Source organism: Porites lutea, chromosome 6 (assembly GCF_958299795.1).
Source record: "Porites lutea chromosome 6, jaPorLute2.1, whole genome shotgun sequence".
In the NCBI taxonomy this organism is placed as follows: domain Eukaryota; kingdom Metazoa; phylum Cnidaria; class Anthozoa; order Scleractinia; family Poritidae; genus Porites; species Porites lutea.
In genome coordinates, this window is record NC_133206.1 from 20,770,404 (window position 1) to 20,794,015 (window position 23,612).

The window sequence follows — 23,612 nt, forward strand, 5'->3', positions numbered from 1 at the left end:
TATAAACACCACACGGATCCCTACAGCAGAACAGAGTGACAAAAAATGTCGCTAATTGAGTTTATACATCACGTCTCTTTATACCACGGCTCACCTTATTGACAAAGTAATGACATAGAACATTAGTGACATTTATCTTGTTTATAAAACAGTTTGCGCATTTTCATCTTAAGTCTGTCAGCAAGATTTTTGTTATTAGAGAGATTAAGATTCACGTTTACGCCAGACGGCAGACGTGAATTTCTACCACGTGACCCAGTTTCCCCCTTATTTTCCGTTTACTCTTTACTGCTTCTACACAAAAATAAGTAGTTTTATGTCAGTTTTAACCATAGGAATCGTTTGGGACTGTTTTTATCTGCTTATTTTCTATTCTGAGAAATTCTCAACTTGGATCTGACGTTTGCCGTTTGTAATAAACGTGAATCTTAATCTCTCTATTAATGACCCACCCTCCCCTCAACAACTAAAAACGTTGCTCCATGGTAGAGGGGACGGGAAAGGTGATCCGCCCGTCATTTTTCAGACGCCGGACGCCACTCAGTTTAGATTGGGTGCCAGCACAGGCAGCCCAATTGTAAAACGTGGAAAAGGTTGATAACAAATAGTTCCCAATTTGTTACAACATTAACTGGAAAGGAGAATGGAGTGGAAACGTCAACCATCTCAAGCGAATCAAAGATAAATTTTATTTATTTAGTCCACCTATAGATAAACCTTGTATTTGTCAATATGTCCTTAGCTCCTCCCCCCCCACCCCCACACCTCCATTAGTTCATAAGCTATTTGAGGGTGGGAAAGTGATGTTAGTGGTTAGAACTTAATTTTCAATAAAATTTGTTCCTGTTGTTGTTGAACATTGCTGTAAGTTGGTGATTTTTCGGTGGACCTGTTTGAATTGAAAGTTATGATTACTTGGACACCAGTGTAGGCTCCACTGATTTAAGATTTTAAATCGAGTGTCCAAACAGAAAAAAAAAAATTCTTAGTTTCCTTTTTTTTTGGACGCATGATAAAATAGCATAAACATGTTAAAACTAATAACAAAACAATGTTCCAACGTTTCGGCGACATCATGAGGAATGGAAATAACTGCAAGTTCAAAAAGAGTTAAAGTACTCTAGAATTGCATAAATGAAAAATTGAGTTGGAGAAAAAATTGAACCATTCGCATGCACTTATTTCCATTCTTTGACAATGGCCTGATGACGTCACCGTTACTTTTTACATGTTTATGTTTCTCCAAATCATTATTAATTCACACTAAAAATAGTAATACGGTAAAATGAATTTTCAATTTAAATTTAATTTAAATTTACAGAGTAAATCAGAAAGATGTTTTAGCCCTAGTGGAAAAAGGGGTCATTTCGGTGAGTAAAATACAGTCCTCTTTTTGCCTTACCCAGGGCCAATACAGTCCAATTAACTAGTTCTCATTCGTACCCAAAGGCTGAAATGATACCCAGGGTGGGCTGGAATAGAGTTTTGCTGGGGCTGTTTTGGCTTAAATTGTGCTTAAATGGCCAAGAGAGGCTGAATCAGAGTTTGGTCTGCATGGCTAAATTGGCACTTTAGGGCCGAAATGGATCTTGTTACTTATCACGGTATATACTTTAGTTAGAGGGCTGCGGAAGTTACAATTAGTAAATTCCTATCCCTTTTCACATGTCATATGACGTTATAAATCGGACATAACTGTCTGGGAGCAGCGATCCACATTTCTGAGCTTGCAGTTACTTAGTTTACGATAACATCTAACAAATTCTTGAAAAACCAACTCAAGTTAATTCAGTTGATTTTTATTCTACAAACTCACACAATATCACACAAGACAAACAACGCTGTGGTCTCGTTTTGGCAAAAGAAAGTCTTCAAGGTCAAAAGAATTAATTGACCTTGAAAAAGATCAAGACTGACTGGGTTGCAAACATCCATTTGACAAAACCGCAGTGAGCATAGCTAATCGAGGCGGGTTGTCAAAAATAAGAACAAAAATTAACGTTCACTCCTGGTAATATAAAAGAATTCAAAGGAAAATTGTTACATGAAATGTGCAATATAAACAGTTAGTTGAAAATAAATGCAACGCTTTATGGCTCTTTCAGTCAATTGGATTTATTGCTATACTGAGGTTTACTTTATATTATTAATTTTAGGTTGTAGTTTAATATTAGCTATAGATTCTAGTCATCCATTCGTATTCTGAAACTGTTCCGAGAAAGGAAATCCTCGAGGAAGTGAGGATGTTAAGAACTTAGAAATATTTTGAATGAATGATACAATTATTGAATTTGACTCTAGCCTCTAGCATGATATGAAGAATTATGCAGATCTCGGAGGCCGTTATCCACCGAGGCTGAAATGACATCCTCCGCGATCTGCATATGGTATATATCCACAGCCCCCATTACATTCCATAATTTTTGAAAACTGAAATAACATTAAATTATGGTTTAAGTCTTGGGGTGGAAGGCAAAGGATCTCTCCACAGTGACCAACTGTCTGTTTTGATAACATCAAGAAAGAGGGTGCAGATAGTTTTTTAGAAATTGCTTTTTAAAAATAATGATAGCTTTTTAAAAATAGGTATTTTTTAAAAAATAGCCGGGGGTTAAATTCGCCGTTCAATCGGCCTCTCAGGAAGTATCTCTTTTAGTTATCTTGAGTTGTTTCTTCGCCATGAAGTTCACCCAAGTGACGATCAAAGGCTTCCATGGCTCCAACGTTGCCATTTTCCTCTATGGCCTTCATCAGCAAATGAACGGTAGCTTTGGATCCTTTTGAGACAGACCACTTTCGCAGGACTTGAAAGGCACACTCTTCCTGTTTCTCGTTCTCCGTCTGAATGTTCTCAATGACTGTCTCTTCGACACCAAGAGATCTGCCAAGCCACCTCCATTTGTTACCTATTACCTTGGCAACTAAAGCCTGACAGCATTGATCAACTTGTTCTGTTTCAATCAAAAATAAAATATTCGTTTTTACTTCAATCGTTTACCAAGGTGGAACATGCCAGCTGCAAAACTTTCTGAACAGCTCCCTTCCTCCTCCCTCCAATCCTCGTTTATCTCCACTTATGATTTAATGTCCTCCCTTTTCGGTGACTAGACTGTAAAGAAATACTTCCTAACAATGTTAAAGTGCTGTTTTCGCAAACGAAGTTAAGTTATATTTTTATATTGTTAAAACGTTGCATGCTGGAAGTGAAGCTGTTTGAAAATTCAATTTGGCTATTTTCCGCTATTGATCAGAAGTTTTTATAGAAACATCAGTGTAGTTAGCACCAAGTATTGTAGCCTGCGTAGCAAGCGTTCTGTACGGTTTAGGAGAAAAGAACGAGGAACGAGAGTCAAAGACCGCGAGAAAAGTGGCGCAAGTAAAAGAGCGGGGAGGGGTGGGGAAGAAAGGAAGGAAACGCTTGCAGACAAACCCCAGGATTTTGAAAACCACCCACTTGGTCTGTCACGCCTGAGTTCGCGAACCGACATTTGATGCTGTCATCAACTGTCATAATTGAGGAAATGAACTTTAGAGGACGCGTTTGTGAAACCAAAATAATTTTTTTTATATTTTATTTTGGAGCGCGTGGACAGCGCTAATGGTGAAATCTCAATGAATCCGAACGATCAATGCACGCTTTGTACATTTGTCTTCTTAATCCGTCTAAAAGAAGGACCGCGAGGGTGAATGAAGTTTTAAAGTTTTAGCTCTAAACCTCCAGAAAGTTGGATTTGAAGTGGTAAAATGTGACAAGCATTCAAGTCTAGATCAGCTAGACAGAACGGCTTACCGTTCTCGCCACGGCACAGACAACTAGAGTGCTCTTGTAAAACCATCCTAGAACTGATGAAGTTCGCGTGGAGAACCAAGCAGAAATTTTTGACTGAGTCACAATGCAGGTCTTCCTACTTGATGTAGCTTCAGTTTAAGGTGCAATCCATTCTTCAAAATTTTTATCTGTAAATCACTATCCGAGAGAATTCAACATCCCGCAAAAAAAAAAAAAAAAAAACACTAACGAGCTGGGCCCAGCATAACAAAACATTGCAGGAAACCATCGCATTCCCTGACAAAAGAAAATCGCTTTTAGTTATTCAGATCCAGGAGACAAATAAAACTACCTGAAACCGTTATAGAGTCGCAAGAAGAGCTTTGTGTTTCAAAAGAAGTTAAATAAAATGCTCTTGCATTGGAGGGAAAATCTTGCCGACCAGAATAAACAATAACCACAGCAAATTAATATGCGTGTCACGTACCAAACATGACCTCTCAGTATGAAACAAACCTTTGATCGACACATGTCAACATTGTTCGACTAGCCGAGCCAATCAGGCGCTGCGTTCGCTGGCGAACGCAGGTTTTCAAAATCGAGGGGTTTGTCTGCAAGCGTTTCCTTCCTTCCCCTCCCCCTCCCCCCTCTTTCACTTTTTGGCTCTCTTTTCATTTCTCGCGCGGTCAAAACCGACAGTCCCAATTCCTCGGTATTTCTTTGCTCCGAAACCAAACGGAAACGCTTGCTACGCAGGCTACAAGTATTGAGGACAGTGTTTTGTTCGCCACCGGGTAAAGATAGACCCACCATTTCTGCGTAATCATCCAAACCACGCGAAAGTTAAGCCGTTTGCAGGGCAAAGGCAACACATTTCTTCTAAGTTACGTCAAGGCCTTGAATACTGATCCAGTCCCTGGAAACGAAACCGTGTCATCCCGCTTTACAAACCAGCGCTGCACCTATCGAAGCTTGCCGCAGTAAGATAACAATTAAAGTAATCAGGACGAATGGTCTATCTGACAATTTACTTACTTGAATAACAGGGAGAATCTTCGGGGACTTTACATACACTATCTTGGGGCTGGAAGGATAAAAAGCAGACGAGTTTTAAGGTTATGTAGATGAGCTGCTTGCAAACAATTTGCCAATTTAAGCGGTTATCAAATCGTTGGTACCGTAAAATATAATTCACTAAAGGTTCGTGACTACTGAGGTAGTCTAGGTAGACGCCTCACCTCAAGGACACGATAACCTCCCAGGTTTTTAAACTTAAAAGTTTCTGAAACTTTCTTATAGTTAAGATACTACAGCCTAGTAGTGGTTGTTTCCTCCTTTTCTGAAGAATTCATCAAACGCCTGGGCTAACATTAAATTTTAAGAGCAACTGTCAGGAAAAATCGACCAAAATCTTAATTTCGGGGCAAGAGTTGAAAAATCAATTTCTTTTATTTTTTGTTCATAGATAGCTTTTAGGTAGATAAGAAACTTGATGTAGATTGTTCCCGCCAAAAGCCTTTTATTTGTGAGAAAAATTAGAAGATCGGTTTTCGATGTCGGAGTTTCAGACTGCCCTACTTTTTAACCTGAAATTCGCTAACATCAACTTTCCTCGCGTTCGCAAACGAAGCCGCATAGAGAAATTTGGACACTTTACATGATCAGTAAAATTATTTTTCTTCCACTAAAAGATTCTTTCAGGGCAATAGCAAAGCTCGTCGTAGCGAAATAATTCAAAAATGAGGGATAGGTTTTCAGGATTACAAACTGACTTAAGTTCGTTACTTATTTTCGACGGCAATTTTTAACATAACTCCAAATTCTCTTCATGCTATTTAAATCACATATTTAGAGATTCATTTAAAACATAACTGGGAATTGGCTTGGGTTATTGAAGGAAATCTCTGTAAGGCACCATCGAAGTTCAGGAATTTTTATGGTAGGCCGGTGGTACTTGTGTAAATACTTCCAATTTCGAAACGCACAAAAGTAGATATTTACACCCTAAAGGCTCCTTTTTTGTACTTCTTGTAGGTTTCCTCATTGCAAAGTGGCTTTTTTCAATCAAAGAGTGGGGTAAAAAATTGAAACTGGGTCAATTTTAGCCATTTTGAAACAGTGAACTCTACCAGCCGGCGACTCTGCGTGACAACCTGTTCCGTGACTGCAAGTGACATAACGTACGTTTGAAGAGACGGAACTGTCAAAATGACGGTCACGGAATCACGGTAATAACGCAACGCAAATCTTGAAAAATTAACTTTTTCGATGCAGAGGGTATTTTGAAGGAGAAAAAAGTCAAACGTGCTAGAATTCTGGTCCTCACTTTTTATCGAAAAATATGGACTTTAACAATGGTAATTCGCTAAGGATGACGAAACAGGAAGATATTTTGTCTTGTTACTTTACGATGGAGGAAATTTGGAGCCTTTAAATAAGTTATTTTGGTCACACTTGACTATATTTACCGGACTTCGATGATTTCGTTTGGAAGCTGCCTTCACGAACCCAAGCCAATTCTCAGGAATGTTTCAGATGAATGTCTAAATGTGTGAATAAACGAGAACTGGGAAAATTTGGAGCTATACCACATGAAGAATAATGCCGCAGAAAACAACTACATTAAAGTTTTTGTCACCGCAAAAAACCTGTTCTTCATTTTTGAATTATGTCAGTTAAACGAGTCTCGATATTGCTTTGAAAGTATCTTCTAGTGAAAGAAGAAGAATTGTTCTATTGATAGAAAGTGTTCAAATTTCTCCTTGCGGCTTTATTTGCGAACGCGAGGAGAGTTGATGTTAGCAAATTTCGGGTTGAAAATAAGGCCATTTTTGAGACTCCGACCACGAAAAATAAAAAACTTTTTTTGAGAACAACCTTAAATCAGATTGCTTATCTATCTAAAAGCTGTTTATGAACAAAAAATGAAGGACATCGATTTTTCAACTCTTGCCACTCGATGGTCGATATTTCCTGACCGTCGCTCTTAATTGGTCTGTAATACCAATACGTGCATACCACTCTCAAAGCGTAATGCGAGAATAGAGTCTGTAACTATGCTATACTTGAGAGACAATAAATATATTTGTAGTTCAAACTCAAGGTGCATCTTTGACTATTATAAAGAAACTACCATTTCCATTTTCCTACGTAATAAGCGTGTTATTAGTACCTTAACAAGCCATTCCTTGATTTCTTCAAACTCATGGACTGGTGTACTGTTGCACCACAAAGGGCGAGACGACACTGCAGGATCAATGTAGATTACGTGAGGACGAGCTTCTAGATTGTCATCTGCCTCATCGCACGTGGAGTTTCCATCCAATTCACCATCGCTTTCGTCAGAAGATGAGTCTGTTTTGCGAACCTTGCCATCACAAGTGGTACCCGGGCAACGTTTGTTGGGGCAGAGAGGTCCAAAACCAAACTTGAGGAATCTGAACTGGTGTTGACAAATTTCTGACATTATTGTCATTAGGGAGCTGAACAATTCATGCAACTTTTTTCCATTCTTGTACCTAACAAATGGAAAAGAAAACTGTCGTTATTTCTTTTCGTTTCATTCATTCTACTTGCGGAGCGGAAACGTGGTGATGGCCAGGGCAGGCAGCGATAAAGAGTTCAGGAGTTTGACAATGATTATAAAATAGACAAGAATCAAGACAACAAAAAGTGACCTTATTAAAGAGATCTAAACACATTTCGATTTTTGTTTTAACCAAAGGCATTATACAAGGAATGAGATAAAGTGATCAACGGTGTACACAGAGCCTCAAGTGTAAAGAAAATCAACATGCCTTGCACTGATTTTAATCTGGTTGAACTTTGGGCAGGCTTCCGCAAGAAAGAAGAAGCTGTCACCAAAAGAGAAGATGGCCATCTCTTTAGCTATGAGGGGCTTCATGCCACTGCTGCTCTTACTCTTTGCAGCTGTGCGAACGATGAAGTACTGGAATAGGGCAGGGGGGAGGAAGCCAAGAAAATCAAACATTAATACTTTATCCGTATTGCAAATGGCCTGCCAAGATCTGCGACAAAGCCTCTCCCACTTTCTTTTTAGAGATTTGCTTTCGAGGTGAAAGGGGACGATGAACTCGCTTGTCCCTGTCTCCATCTCTTGGCCTTCATCTTGCTCACTGTGTTCTTCGGGATCTTCTACTCGTGCTGAAGCTGAAATGGGGCACAGCATACCACAGGCCTCTAAGATGGCTACCAGGTCGGAGGCTGGGCTGTCAAAATGTTTCCAGACATGACACAATAGATCCATGTCCGCTACGCCCTGGTCTTGCAGCTTTTTCCAGTGAGGGAGATGTTCCCGGTCCACATCCAAATGATTTGCTATGTCATGAATACAGGTCATCACATCAACCAGGTACTGAGGGTTTATCACTACAAGATTGGTTATCTCGGTGTTCTGCGTCTCAGGTCCGACTAACTCTCCTGAAAAAAAGAATGTGCGCTTTGAAAAATAGCATTAAACTAGCACTGAATTTAGGGGATGGTCTCGTTTGTAATACTTCGATTGGTTCACTAATCACTACCTTAAAAACCAGCGATCAGCGTTGGAATGGTTTGGTTACACAAACCTCAAAACTGTCAATAATTCAAGTTCATTATCATGATTATTTGTTTTCGTTTATTTTTTAAGTCACTCCTTACCTGGTAGGATAATAACGCCACTGTCGTGATAAAAGCGCAGCATGCTTTCAAACGTTTCATCCGAGACATCAAAGTCTACCAGTATTTTCTTGAGGAATGCCTTAGTTACACAGGCTGGGCAATCTGACTTCTCCCTGCACTTGAGAATTTCCTCTTCAAAGTGAAGCCACAAGACAGGCAATTCCCGGTCCATCAGCTTAAGGCGGGAGGTTTCTTCTTCGATTGTATTCTTTAATAGCAAAGCTCCCTCGTCTGTGCTACCAAGAGTGTTCTCTACTGAGAATAAAAAATTCTTCTCTTGGTTTTTGACCAATTGTTGGGCAAAGGTCGCCGCAAATTCATCATACAGAAGTTTCTCTGCTTTAGATACATCTTGGTCGCTGACATCAATGCGATGTGTTCCCACCAGGAACACAGGTGTGGTCTGTGGAGTGTGGACCCGGACAGAGTTGAGCCAGAAATGAAGTTCTTTTAAAGCATGGTCTTTACTCTCGGGGTCACACAGTTGAGTGAGATTCGTCACAACAAGGTAGAAGGAGCGTCTGCTCAAAAACACGTGATGCATAGCTTGGTACAAGGGATGGCCTGCAAAATCCCAAATGCTGAATTTGATATATTTTCTTTCTTTCACTGTTAATGAAGCTTCACTCAGTCTCTTTTTAATTAGGTCTATAGGCATTTCCCTCGGTGGTGTCTCTTCACTTCGGGATCTGGATCTGAAGGGGATCATGCTTGTTTGATCACTAGAGCTGGCATCACCTTCTGGTTGTTGAGGAGTATGTTCAATGCTTTGAAGTCGCCTTGTAGAAGGTGGATGACGTAACGAGGGTCCTGGATCTGAAAAACTCGATTGAAACACACTTGAACTTCCCTTTGCCCCACTGGAATTTTTGATTCCTTCACATACTCTATCTGTTAAAATGTCATCTACAAAGGACTTGTTTAGGTCAGTTACATGCCAAGACTCATCAAGTTCCGTCATCTCAACCATTGACGTATCTATTCCATGGGTCTCGACTCTTTCTTCCACAAAATCCTTTCCACTGAGATTTCGAACCAGGCTTGTCTTTCCCACTCCAATATCTCCAATAACTGTAAGCTGCAGTCGAGTCACCATCGCTTTGCCTTCACGAAGGGCTTTATTAAATATTCTTACTGCCTCTTCTCCCCTGGCAAGGACCTCATATGGTTCACCATACGGTTCTGTTGTAATACAAAATCAAAATACGTAAGAGAAGAATATTTTACACGTTATGTTGAACGCATAGGCGGATAAAATTGTTTAGCTTTGACTGGATGTCTCACTTAAACCAACAAGTGATACAATAGGCTGTTTATATTAAAATATAATGATGATATCACCTAAATGTTATTAACTATAACATAGTAAGGGTAATATTTTAAGGTTACTTCTTCTGGGATGTTGAACTACCTGGGGGTTGCTGCCTTACACACCCTATAAGGGTATGAGCCCCTGGCTGGGTGGGGTCCCATTGTCTGTGATGGGTTTTAATTCTAACCTGTTTAGTCTTAGATTAGGATTGATTTCTTCCACTCTCTTGGGTCCAGTCTTGTTCCTCCCTGAAAAAGGGACTTTTCAGGGGGGGGGGGGGGGGAGCATGGGCTTATTTATCGTGCAGCGGCTGGCACTGAAGCGTAGACTAAGTTGGGGTCATTGAATATATAGAGCTTCTTTCCTGTGCCCAACACACGTTTTACACATTTTCTGCTTATCCATATCAAATCTTAACTTAACAGATTTAAGGGTTGTTCTGTTTTAAAGCATTGTGGGGGTTGCAAGACCCCACTAACCCCTCCACCCTCCTTTGGTGAATTACTCAGGTTTTTGGCATTTGTCAAAAAAGCTGTTCCTAGTGGCATTAGCCTACAGGTGAAGACATTATTTTAATTCTTCCTTGTTGGTAGCAGCAGCCAAATACATTAAACACCAGCTAATAAGAACCTAAGGTTTAAGAACCTGCTAGGGAAATTTGGCACTTTTTACCAAAAAATTAAAAAAAACCGGTTTAGCCAAGCAAAATCAAGCAGTTTCTTATATGTGGGTCACAGGTTAAATAATATAAACATTTTAACTAAGTAGTCTGACTTCGAGATTGCCACTGATATTACGTGAAGATACTGCACCAAACTGTAATTACAAATAGAAGTATTACCATAATTCCTACAACAAAAAAGGGCTCATAAAAACTACAGATTGTAATTGTCTTCATGGACCATTGCATAAAGAGGTTGTAATGTACAGTTGTGAATAAATACTGTACAAATTAAGAACCTAACTTTAACTAGCCTAGAATGCCAATAACTACTACTCTAAAATAAGAGAACTATTTTGCAGACCTCAAAAAATGCAGCCTTGTATTAGTGGGTGTTTACTGTATCTAACAGAATTGTCATTGAGCATTCTTTGACTCATACCGAACTTATTAACTTGCTGGTCGCATTAAAGAAAGTGCACTTTTGAAAGTCATGTTGTACTCTTTGTCATGTTCATGGTCACAAGACTGTGACATAAGATGTCATGAATCATTGAATAAATAATATTTACAGGCTGAAAATGATCCAAAGGTGACACAACTCCAAAATATTGAATCTAGATTTCAGAAAAGGAGTACAGCTTCAGTTAGACACCACATAATTATAAATGTACATTTTTGTACACAATATTTGTCATTTGTTTTTAACAGGAATTAAAAACTCACTTTACCTTGAATGTCACTCTTTAACTGAATTTGCTGCACCTGACTTACAACATGGCTGGCTTCACATTCTTCACTGACCTTCTCTGCATAACGTATGTTAAACTGTTGCTCAAAACTATTTTCACCATAAAGTCTGTTCCATACATGTTCTACTGTTTTGACGTACTGGCCTGCTGAGTAGAAACCAGCTCTTGTCTGGCGGAGAGTTTGCTGACCTGTAAATAGTGGCAATTTCCACATTAAATCGGTAAGACGGATATTAGCCCAAGCTTAAGTGAATGTAGAAATAAAAATCTACAAACCTAAGTTCAACTAAATGATTCCCCGACAGAGGTAAAAATAAACAAACAAACAACAACAACAACAACACAAAATGCCATAACTTGCTCGCACCTACTTTACTTACCGGCCAGATGGAACAAAATTATCGATAAACAGTGGTCATCGGATGCTAAGGACAACGGCGTATCTTCTCTGAAATCAGGTCGATGCAGGTCGCCTCCATTCATGAGTAGCAACTTGAGGCAATTGGCATGTCCCTTCCAAGCAGCAAGATGGACAGGGGTTCTACCATCCTTAGGATCAGGAACATTTGGCTTCCCATCTGACCAACTGAGCATGATCTTCAGGCATTCGTAGTGACCACCGAAAGCGGCACAGTGCATCGGCGTGAATTCCATCTGGGATTTTGACACTGATTTCGAAGAACGAAGATGGGAATCGCCTGGTTCATCAGCATTCTCACATCTCATAAGGGTATCGACGAGCTCGAATCTACCTGTACAGGCGGCGTTGTGCAAATCCTTCAGATGATGTCGGTTAGTCTTGAGGTGTTGGATTAAAGCTCTCGTGTATGAGAAGGATCTTCCACAGTGCATGCAGCTTTCGGGTACATCACGAACGGAGTGTTTTGAGTTATGTTGCAAATGTTGTATCAAACTCTCTTTGTCAGAGAATGTTCGATGACACCTTGAGCAGTAGTGATTCGCCCTTACACACGGTAAATCTTTGTTGTGGAAAGGCATTTGGTAGTCGACGTAGTGTTTTGAGCTGAGGTACCACCGGAAGGAACATGTGCTTTCCGAGAATTCCGAGAATACGGAAGAGGACATCGTCCCCATTCCCCCCGGCCAGTCACCTCTCTCGTCCCCAGGGTCTTCTCGTCAGAAATGCATTTCGCCTCATTCCGGTACTGGATTCCAGTTTTTGTCTGTAAAGCGTGGATTCTGGATTCTTATCGTTATTCTGGATTCCAAGGCCCAGGCTTGTGGATTCCACAAGCAAAATTTTCCCGGCTTCCACAACTAGCCTCAGCCACCCAAGTTTCTCGGCAACTTTTTAGCAACTCCTGCTTGTTGGAGCAACGTTCAGGCAACTTTTGCCGTTTAGAGCAACTTTTGATTTTTGGGGCAACGTGATTAAATTTTTAGCAACCTATGGGAAGTAATAAAGTCCTCTAATACTGTTTAAGCCTTGTAAAACATCCTAAACAGTATGTTGCCCGATATCCAGACGGTACCAGTATCCAGACACTTAAGAGCGCTGGTCAGGAAAAATCGACCAAAATCTAAATTTCCTGGCAAGAGTTGAAAAAATCAATTTCGTTCATTTTTTGTTCATAGATAGCTTTTAGGTAGATAAGATACCTAAAGTAGATTGTTCCTGCCGAAAGCTTTTTACTTGTGAGAAAAATTAGAAGATCGGTTTTCGATGTCGGAGTCTCAGACTGCCCTAATTTTTAACCTGAAATTCGCTTACATTAACAATCCTCGCGTTCGCAAACGAAGCCGCATGGAGAAATTTGGACTCTTTCCATGAACAGAAAAATTCTTTTTCTTCCACTAAAAGATACTTTCAGGGCAATAGCGAAGCTTGTCGTACTGAAATAATTCAAAAATGAGGGATAGGTTTTCAGGATAACAAAAACTTAAGTTCCTTACTCATTTCGACGGCAATATTTAACATGTGGTATAACTCCAAATTCTCTTAATGTTATTTAAATCGCACATTTAGACATTCATTTAAAACATACCTGGGAATTGGCTTGGGTTATTGAATTTAATCTCCGTAAGACACCACCAAAGTTCAGGAATTTTCATGGGAGGCCGGCGGTAATTGTGTAAACACTTCCAATTTCGAAACGCACAAAAGTAGATATTTGCAACCTAAAGGCTCGTTTTTTTGTACTTCTTGTAGGTTTTCCCATTGCAAAATTTCTTTTTCCAATCGAAGAGTGGGGTAAAAAGGTGAAACTGGGTCAATTTTAGCCATTTTGAAACGCTGAACCCTACCAGACGGCGACTCTGCGTGACAATCAGTTCCGTGACTGCACGTGACATAACGTACACGTTTGAAGAGGCGAAGCCGTTAAAATGACAGTCACGGAATCACGGTAGTAACGCAACGCAATTCTTGAAAGAGTAACATTTTCGATCCCGACAGTATTTTGAAGAAGAAACAGTCAAACGCGCTTTTTCTGGTACTCACTTTTTATCGAAAAATATGAACTTTAACAATGGTAATTCGCTAAGGATGACGGAACAGGAAGATATTTCTTACTTTACGATCGGGGAAACCTGGAGCCGTTAAATAAGTTATTTTGGTCACGCTTCACTATTTTTACCGGACTTTGATGCTTTCGTTTGGAGGCTGCCTAAAGGAACCCAAGCCAATTCTCAGGTATACTTTAGATGAATGTCTAAATGTGTGAATGAACGAGGACCGGGAAAATTTGGAGCTATACCACATGAAGAAAAATGCCGCAGAAAACAACTACTAAAATAGAGTTTTTGTCACCGTAAAAACCTTTTCTTCGTTTCTGAATTATGTTAGTTCAACGAGTCTTGATATTGCTTTGAAAGTATCTTCTAGTGAAAGAAGAAGAGTTGTTCTATTGATGGAAAGTGTCCAAATTTCTCCTTGCGGCTTTATTTGCGAACGCGAGGAGAGTTGATGTTATATACCTGCCAACTCTCACGCCTTAGGCGTGAGTCTCACGCCTGCGGGTTGAAAACTTCGATCTCACGCCGGCTCACGCTTGCGGGCCAATTTCTCACGCCTGATTGAAAAATGTGAGTTGTTGCCGTCTTGCTTGACACAATTTCCAAAAATATGTTAACTCAGACCCATGTAAGGAACGAAAACCATGTGTAAAATGAATAAATGACAATACCTTCCTCGCGATCTCTGATTTTGTGCATAAGCGATTTCTCGATAACTTCGCCTTCGGCAGACTTCGGACGGCTTCGGAAGACTTCGGAAGACTTCGAACTTCTTCGGGAATCTTCGAAAATATTTGTGTCGTCTTCAAAAATCCCAGCACTCCCTGGATAAAAAATCTCACGCTTATATCTCAGAAAAAATTGGCAGGTATAATGTTAGCAAATTTCGGGTTGAAAATACGGCCATTTTGAGACTCCGACCACGAAAACTGATATTCTTACTTTTCTCGAAAATAACAGGCTTTTTACGAGAACAACTTACATCAGATTACTTATCTACCTCAGGGGCGGATCCAGGATTTTTTTTAGGAGGGGGTGCACTCGTCTCTTGCTCTACTTCAACACCAATAAACCACATGTTTTTTTTTTTGGAGAATACCAGTTGTATTAGAAAATGGCAGGTCATCTCAGGGGGGGGGGGGAGGGGGTGCGCACCCCCTGCACCCTCCCCCTAGATCCGCCCCTGTACCTAAACGCTATTTATGGACAAAAAATGAAGGCAATCGATGTTTCAACTCTTGCCACTCGATGGTCGATACTTGTTCCTGACCGTCGCTCTTAAAACAAAAACTCAATTTTTGAGGCCCCCTTTTCAGTTATCGGTAAACGAAGTATTTCGAATTATAGCTGAACATTTCAGCTTTAAGATGAAGGTTTTGGCGAGTTGAAAGCTTGCGAAGCAGTCACAGAAGACGCCGTTCTGTTCAGGTGTATAAACATTTCATGGCTAACATTTACGTTGTTTACTGCGCAGTAAAATTAGTGCTGCTCAGAAAAGGGTAGGTAATATGTGATATTTTCAAAGAAACGGTTGTATATTTAAAGTGAAGATACTTAAAGAAGTCAGGTTCTCAGAAAGTTAAGTTTATTAATTTTTCTTGAAATTCAATTTGTTTGGAATAACGGAGCCCAGAAACATTCACTAAGTATTGATGTCAGGTGCCCAGTATCCGGACAGTTTTTTCTTAGTTGTACAGAATCAATGAATTAGCTGTGTACATTATCCGGATAAGATTTATTTCATATCTATTACTATAATTAAAGCTTAGGATATATGATATAGTCGTAAAATGTAATTCTACTAAACTCCGTACGGAAATTTATTATATAGACACGAGTGTTTTACTGGAAAATATACCACTCGTTAAATTCATAAAAAGTACATCCGGGACCCGAGTGGTTTATTTTCCATGTTTATCGATGACGTAATTTCGGTAATTTCCCTCTATTATTTTATCGGTGTCAAAGAACATTACACGGCGGCTTGAAGATATTAATTTTATTTTCTCGTGGCAAAAGCAATATTTTACTCACTCGCTGCGCTCGTTCGTAAAATATTGTTTTGCCACTCGAAAATAAAATTCATATCTTCGCGCCACCGTGTAATATCCTCTATTTTCTTCACTCATTCGGAAGCGACTTGATTTCGTGTGCGCCGCTTGTTCGTCTGACCACAGAGCACCCACACAATCTGTTTGTGTAGCCGATTGTTAATATATAGTAAACGTGCTGGATTTACCGTTTGCTTTACTTATAGCGATATATCGCTAACTATGTATATAAATCAATGATAAATAAACGTTGAATTACCTTGCCTGTGGTGTATAGTCGTCCTTCTGCCTCAAAAGCGGTTTTTTGAGCGATTTTGAATGAATTTGAGTTCGCCGTTGACTGTTCTATATAATAGACGGACAAGGGAGGAATCCTTGTTTTGAAAGGGTTCCAGCGCCGGAGCGATTTTTCCCCCCAAAATCGCATCGCTCCGCTTTCAAACTTCGCAGCGTAAAGGTCAAAAGATTCACGATTCTTCTCGTACTTTCCAATCGAAAATCCATCCAAACGGCCCCGGAGCTAGCCCTCGAAGAAAATCAAAATCCCACAGTATTCGAGCGACTGGAATGCGTAGCAAGATCCATACGTGCCAGCCACAAACCGTCCCGCTGATTACCTTTTTTTTTATTGGATGTCGTTAAACAAATGGTTAAATAATAACTGATGAAGACTTGGTAAGCGTTTGTTGTTTAACGACATCCAATAAAAAAGAGGCAATCAGCGGGACGGTTTCACTTTTAAGGAAGGTGCTAAACTCACTTATGGTTGCGTTTTTTATTTCCCGGCTAGTGTGACTCCGTACGCACGTTAGGCGAAGCGCCTTTTAGGTGTTAACCAAGACCTAGGCTCCATTTCCGGCGCCCTTTCGGGGAACTAATTTTTTCCATAGGGGAAGTGTGGCTTTTTGATGGGGATTAATATTTGCAATTTTCTGGAGGTTGTGCCCTCGAAACACTAGCGAAACAACACGCAGAGATGTCACTGTTTGTAAAACACGTTGCCGATAAGCAACATTTCCTTCTTTTTCTCTGACGCTTGGGTAGACATTATGCCTAGTCCCTGTACGGCGTCTTCCCGCGCAATCTCGGTCAAAGCATCGGTGGAGAACTCGCTCGGACCACGTGACCCGAAACGCATTGGCCGCGCGGAATAATGCGGCCTACGGACAAGGCAACGTCAGACAGTCGTTCCTTACAGTCCTTCACTATCATTAAAAACACTGGACACGGGAATTTTGTTATTGGCCGTTTTTACACCAGCCTGTGTACAGTCGCGCCCTCCCAACAGACACCCTTTCTCCTATTTTTTCTGGGGGGAGGGGGTGGCTGTACACAGGCTACCTGGAGCGGATAATCCCGTCTTCAAATTAAAACGGATTGTTCATTCAAAATTTAAAACTATTCCATTTTCAAATTAAGACGTATTACCTATCTGACGCGAAACATCAAACGGATAACCCGTCTCACACGAATAATTCTTCTCTAGTGTGAAAACGGCCATTTCTGTTATAATGAATGTCGCGCCCCGGCCTTGGGTTGGGCGTTTGCGTGTCTGCTTTTGTTTTTTCACAAAGATTATTTTTAAATTGACTATTGACATTTCTATGTGTAAAATAATATTTGAAGTGGAATACTTTATAAAAAGTATGATCTATTAAATGTTAAAATTTTTCAAAAGAACTTATTTCATGTAGTGATGATCCGAAGACCTTTATTTTGTTTTAAAGATACCAAAAAAAATACGGGTTAATTAATATTTAACTTTTTGAAACAAAAGAAGTTAATTTTTAACTTTTTCGTTAACCGTAACTGAAAAAATTAACCGATAGGCGTAAAAGAGCCAAAATTTTAGCCGATAACCGTAAAAGCCACCACCCCATTGAGACCCACACAATCGGCTACAGAAACAGATTGTGTGGGCTCCCTGTGGTGTGACTGCATTTTCTATGTATAACCGAACGATAACCGAAAGCGTCGTAGTTGAACCTGGAATTCTCATCTTGACTTTCCCCAGGTCTGAACAATTTCACAGAGGGATTGAGAGATGTGAAAGAAGGAGGAATTAGTGTTAGAAAAGCAGGCTTATTGTAGGGTCTGTAGGGACTGAGCATGAAGAAATCAACACTGCAGGTCAGACTAAATAGGAGAGTGACCTTTGACCGTCGCATTGAGGTCCCTTTCCCAAGCTTTTTTTAAATAAAAAATGAAGAAAAAAAGTCGTTTGCAGATTGGCTAATTGAGCTAGCAAACCGTGGCTTCGGCATGTCCACGGATGCCTTCCTTAAATCAGTGAAAGAGTTCCTAGACAAGGAGGTAAGAATTATGCCATATAACAATCGCTCGCGTTCCCTACCATACCCCAGTCATTAATTTGTTATGTTTTATTTCACGATGCTAGGTTATATTTTAGAATCGATTGCCAGACTGCTTTGCAAGTGCAAGAAAAGCTTATAAGTCGCTTGCCTGTCGAAATTTATGTATAATTACGTTGTTATTGTTGTGTCCGGATACTGGGCAACAGTAGCTCTGCAAAAATATTAATTTCGCGATGGAAATAACGGCAAAAAAGTTAAACTGTCTTTCGTCATATTAAGGACTAAATAGACTTTCTCTGGGCCATATTTCAGAGCTCTTGCGACTAAAATAATTGCAATGTTAAACTGAAGTGTCCGGACTGGGCAACATACTGAACCCTTGGAAGTGAAAGATTTTGCTGTGAGTCTCTTGTTCACTGTATTCAGTTACTCCCCAGTTTCGAAAGTGTGAATTCGCATGGCCCATTCCGGGCCCCGTACTTTCGCTCGTTTTCCAAAGACAAGAAAACCGTAGAGAATATTACTTGGCTTTAGACAAGGTCCGACAAAACGGTTTAAAATTTCTTTAAATTGAATTTAGACGCTGAAAACTAGTATTTCCCACATCTTTTTACAATCTCAAGTGCTTTCGTCAAGCAGTTTCTTTTCACCATACAATTTTTACTGTCCACCTTAACTTCAAAATTTCAATTCATATTTACTCTAGTTTGAAATTTTCAATGGCATTCAGCAAAAGTAAACATTGGTTCAAATTCATTTTCAATTTCGTTTACTTAACACTGACTTAATGGCTGACTCTATCATCTCAGTCAGTATGTGAGTATTCACTTTTGACCCACTTTTCTATTTCGGCGGGTGTGAAGGACATATGGCCACAGCTGTTTGAATTATCAAAAGGCAACACCCTCTGCCAAGCAATAAATCACTTGTATTCCTTGTATAAGCATGAACCAAACCTGACTGTAAGACACCTCTCTGCACTTGTTAGTGTCAAACGTCAAGAGTTGGTTTGGAGCAGCAAATAATTTATAATCAGAGAGGTAGAATTTATTATGGCCAATGTACGGCAGAATTAAAACCTCGAAAGAAAAAGCATTCTTTCCAAGTTCCCGCATCTTCCCATACTTTTCGGCGTTTGGATTTAAATATTATTCTAATATGTCTTTTTTCATTTTCTCTTAATAAAACGTCGATTTTTTGTTCCGTGATACGCCCGATCACAGGAGGTCTGCTATAATTGCCCATATAATCTCATATCTTAAGTTGATATCTTTCTTTCTCTTTTGCTCGAAATCATTATAAAACAGTTGACAGCACAAAGTATCTTTTACAAACTATTCTAACTTTTTAAATCCTTTTGTTTCACCTATTAAATGAACTGTCACTCAAAATACATACCAGTCATGAGTCTTTTTGTGTTATATAAATAGCATCGTATGTACGATGAAGCTGGGCAGCCTTGGTGGTGTAATAACTGACGTATAATCAATGAATCATTCATCCGTTCAGTCGGGACACAAAAGGTGTTTTAAGCTTGTCATAATACTTATTTGCATCTGCCCTAGCCGACAGCGGAGAAAAAAATTTCCCTTTCGTCAATTATCATTTTCCTTTCCGCTGGAAGCAAGTGAACATATCAAGCGCATTATAAGCCGAACTACCAAACCTGTAAACAGTTACACTCTCATTATGTTCCTTAAACTGGAAAAGCTTGTGATAGTATTTTCAATCCAAGTACAACTGTGGTTGTGTTGATCGTATTTTCTTAGCTTCCTGCTTCCGCCTAGACGAAGAAAAGAACCAAACGAGCCGTGAAGCCCCAAACATCAAGCAACTGTAACCTTTAGCGACAGCTGAAATGAATTCTGTGAAGTTCTGTGCGATTTTGTCGTTCCTCATGGAGACCCAATATTTGTTAATCAGTTTTGGAATCTGCAAGGCGCAAGCTACAAGCACCATGGAAGGTAATCAAGTGAAATATCCGTGTTTGTGAGCACATTTCTTGACATACTTCGACGAAAAATTTGTAGTTTTGATTACTCGACATTGCGAGCAGTTTTACTTCCTTGTTCCTTAGAAGAAATTTGGCTTTAACATGGACAACCAAAATATCACCCCTTATATTCACTTTTACATCGTAACTAGGAGGTAAAACATTCTATAGAGTTATTAACACAAGTTTTTTTTTTACTTTCATCTATAAACTCGGTACTTATGATAATGAAAACAGAGTACCTATCAGTTAATATAACTCGGTCACTTAGCAAACAAAACACCTAGTGCATTTTCTTCCGTTATAGTTCTGCATGACCTTGGTAACAGATAAGAGTCAAAATGTTTGTGAGAAATGGAGGTTGGCTGATGACAATGTGAAATGACTGATAATGCGTTCCTTGAACCGTATCTTCTTCCTTTAACACTGATAGAGCCCTTGAGTCGTGCCTTGTTGTTCTGACCTCTAAAGTTTAAAACTCTACAGTCCCTAGAGAAAGTACCTATACTGTCTCGATGGCTACATGGGCTACAGTGACTGTTGCTTAGTTGTTGCGACGGAAGAAGCATGGTTTTAGAACTGTTTCGGGCTATAATGGGGATAGAATTTGATCAAAACAAAAGAAGAAAAAAATAAATGAATAAAACATGGATAAGATTAGAAACAGACAGCTTTATGCGCGGGGTGGATTTTAAAATAGGTTGCGGTTTCGATACACGGGTACGACATCGGCACCAAATAAATCGGAAATGTCTTCCCTCTTCGGGCCAGCCGACAAGTTTATGAAAATCAGGAGAAGGTGGATTGGGCACTTTAAAAAGTAAGGCACTGAGTATTATTTGAAAGAGAGTGCGCAAACAGTTTAAAATGTCAATAAACAGCTAATGAAACTGCGTAGCAAAAAATTAGCATTACAAGGGCAAAATCGCCGTAACTCTTACTGGACGAAAATAGTCCTGCGCTTTTACAATGACGATTTCATGGCCTTCTTTATTATTCTCACAATTTTTTTTTTTCTGGAGACAAATGTTTGCTGTCTTCCATGGCAATAGTTTTAGATTTATTTATTTCACGCTCCATCAACCTTCATCAAAAATATATTTATTAAGTACAGTGTTTATTTAGTTTGAAAGCCAACCGCCAGAAAATACCGTGTATCAACAGATTGCCTTTAGCTTCGCGATACATCATCGATTCTAGTTTTGTATAACTTTCATAAGTTCTACATGCAAAGCGGTACAGTTAATCAGACGCTTAGATCGCAATACACTGAGCTGTCACTACTCAGATGTGTAATAAGGGCCTATGTCACGAGGATACTGCTGTTTTAGGTCAATTCTGTGTTGAAGTCTTAATTGGCACATTTTCCCATACAAACAATGCTACTATAGAGTCATGAAGAAGATATTAAACACATTTTACCAGGCAGCACTAACCTAAATAAATTTTTTGGAGGTTGATATTTGCAGGCAGAGTATTAAAACTGGAAAAATTTGGCTCGACTCAACTTTTTAAAGTTTCAATACATGTCTATCCTTGCCATCCATTGTAGCAGACGACAGGAAATGATTTTAATGCCTGAATATAATCTTAAACAACAAAACTGAGCCAACATTTTTAGAATTCAATTGATACGAAGACATGTTTACGCTTTTTTGAAAAATATAGCAAATAGGGTAAAAAAGCCTCTTGGAAATTCTTGAGATCTTTCCTATTTGGACGGCTCAGTCCTCGTTGGATTCAAAGGCTTTAAATATGAACATTGCGGGAATCGGAAAATTTACCAAGCTTTTACAAAATAAAGCTCACTTCGAATAACTGTCGCTTGCCGTCCACACCAGCTGGTGTGGTATCCAGCTAACAGCCATTATTCGGATGACTTTTTTGTAAAATGGGTGATTTTACCAGTAATTTGTTGGTAATGGGTTCATGATAACCGTCACGAATATAGAGACATTAAGTGACCACTAAGCCCACTATGAGAATGTTAATGTAATTGCTGTAGTTACTGTAGTTGGTGTAGTTAGTGTAGTTGGTATAGTAGCTGTAGTTGCTGTAGTTGGTGTAGTGGCTGTAGTTGGTGTAGTTAATGTAGTTAACGTAGTTGGTGTCGTTGCTGTAGTTGATGTAGTTACTGTAGTTGCTGTAGTTGGTGTAGTAGCTGTAGTTGGTGTAGTAAGTGTAGTTGCTGTAGTAGCTGTATTTGGTGTAGTAGCTGTAGTTGGTGTAGTTAGTGTAGTTGGTGTAGTAGCTGTAAGTGCTGTAGTTGGTGTAGTAGCTGTAGTTTGTGTAGTTGCTGTATAGTTGCTGTAGTTGGTGCAGTTAATGTAGTTGGTGTAGTTGCTGTAGTTGATGTAGTTACTGTAGTTGCTGTAGTTGGTGTAGTAGCTGTAGTTGGTGTAGTTGGTGTAGTTAGTGTAGTTAGTGTAGTTGGTGTAGTTAGTGTAGTTGATGTAGTTGGTGTAGTTAGTGTAGTTGCTGTAGTTGGTGTAGTTAATGTAGTTAGTGTAGTTTGTGTAGTTACTGTAGTTACTGTAGTTGCTGTAGATGGTTTGTAGCTGTAGTTGGTGTAGTAGCTGTAGTTGGTGTAGTTAGTGGAGTTGGTGTAGTAGCTGAAGTTGCTGTAGTTGGTGTAGCTGGTGTAGTAGCTGTAGTGGATGTAGTAGCTGTAGTAGGTGTAGTTAGTGTAGTAGCTGTAGTTGGTGTAGTAAGTGTAGACACAAGAAATCCACTTTATGACCCTAAAATAAAAAAAATAAAATACTCAGTGATTTAGAAGGAATCTATTAAAATAGTCAAAGAAAGCGAGCTATCTTTTTTTACACTACGTTTCCCTCCTCAACAATTTTATTATTTTCCATCCTCAATGTTTTATTCCCTACTCCACAATTTTATTATTTTCCTCCTCAATTCTTTTATCCCTCCTCCACAATTTTATTTTCTCTCCTCAATGTTTTTATTCCCTCCTCCACAATTTTCATTATTTTCTCTTCTCCTCCTCATTTCTATTGTTTTTCCCTCTTCCTCTACCACATTTCTATTGTTTTCCAACCACCACCACCACCACCCTATTTCTATTGTTTTTCCTCCACTACCACCACATTTCTATTGTTTTCCCTCCACCACCAGCCGTTTCTCGCGTTGCTAGGTGATCGCTTCTCTTATTCGTATTCAAGTTACTTAACGGGCAAGCCAGTATTGTGCCTAGTGTAGCAGAGAGATGCATATTAGTAAACCTATCCAGAATTAGTTTGCAGGAAGGCACTTAAGGTGATTCCCTAGTTTTGCACTGCGCATCTCTTACTGCGCATAACAAGATGGCCGCCGTAAAAAAGAGCATGTGAAGTAATATTATTAAAATGAAGTTGACTGAAGAGAACGCTATTGGAATTTTTGCTTGCTGTTGTTTTTTGCCGAGGTGAGACTCAATGTGTTGGGAATGTGCATAACGTAAGCAGTACTCGTGTTGCTGAGTTCGATCTCCTCTCGGAGAACCTCGATAGTGGATGTTTAACTTGTGCTTACTCACTTTGATTTTCATTTAAACACTTTCTTTATCACATTGTGTCCTAAAAGTGATATCTCGATGTAAATTCTGTAAAAA

At 39.5% G+C, this 23,612-nt stretch overlaps 1 protein-coding gene across 1 annotated transcript; it reads right to left on the reverse strand.

Annotated features, from left to right (window-relative positions):
* Window positions 1–787: 787 nt before the first annotated feature.
* LOC140942245 (uncharacterized) lies at window positions 788–12,173 on the reverse strand. The gene is made up of 7 exons (XM_073391207.1): window positions 11,555–12,173; window positions 11,154–11,363; window positions 8,429–9,631; window positions 7,567–8,209; window positions 6,942–7,287; window positions 4,805–4,853; window positions 788–2,951 (listed from the first exon to the last, which is right to left on the reverse strand). The coding sequence occupies exons 1-7, from the start codon at window positions 12,171–12,173 to the stop codon at window positions 2,653–2,655; spliced, it is 3,369 nt and encodes a 1,122-aa protein (XP_073247308.1). The 3' UTR covers window positions 788–2,652.
* Between the last annotated feature and the right edge of the window lie 11,439 nt (window positions 12,174–23,612).

Bases quoted from the DNA above. Each gene is read 5' to 3' on its own strand.
- LOC140942245 (XM_073391207.1), bottom strand. From the start codon at position 12,173: ATGCCTTTCCACAACAAAGATTTACCGTGTGTAAGGGCGAATCACTAC. The intron at 4,854-6,941 runs GTACTAATAACA...TTATCCTTCCAG, and splicing joins TCAAGGAATGGCTTGTTAAG to CCCCAAGATAGTGTATGTAA. The intron at 2,952-4,804 runs GTAAGTAAATTG...TGATTGAAACAG, and splicing joins AGATTCTCCCTGTTATTCAA to AACAAGTTGATCAATGCTGT.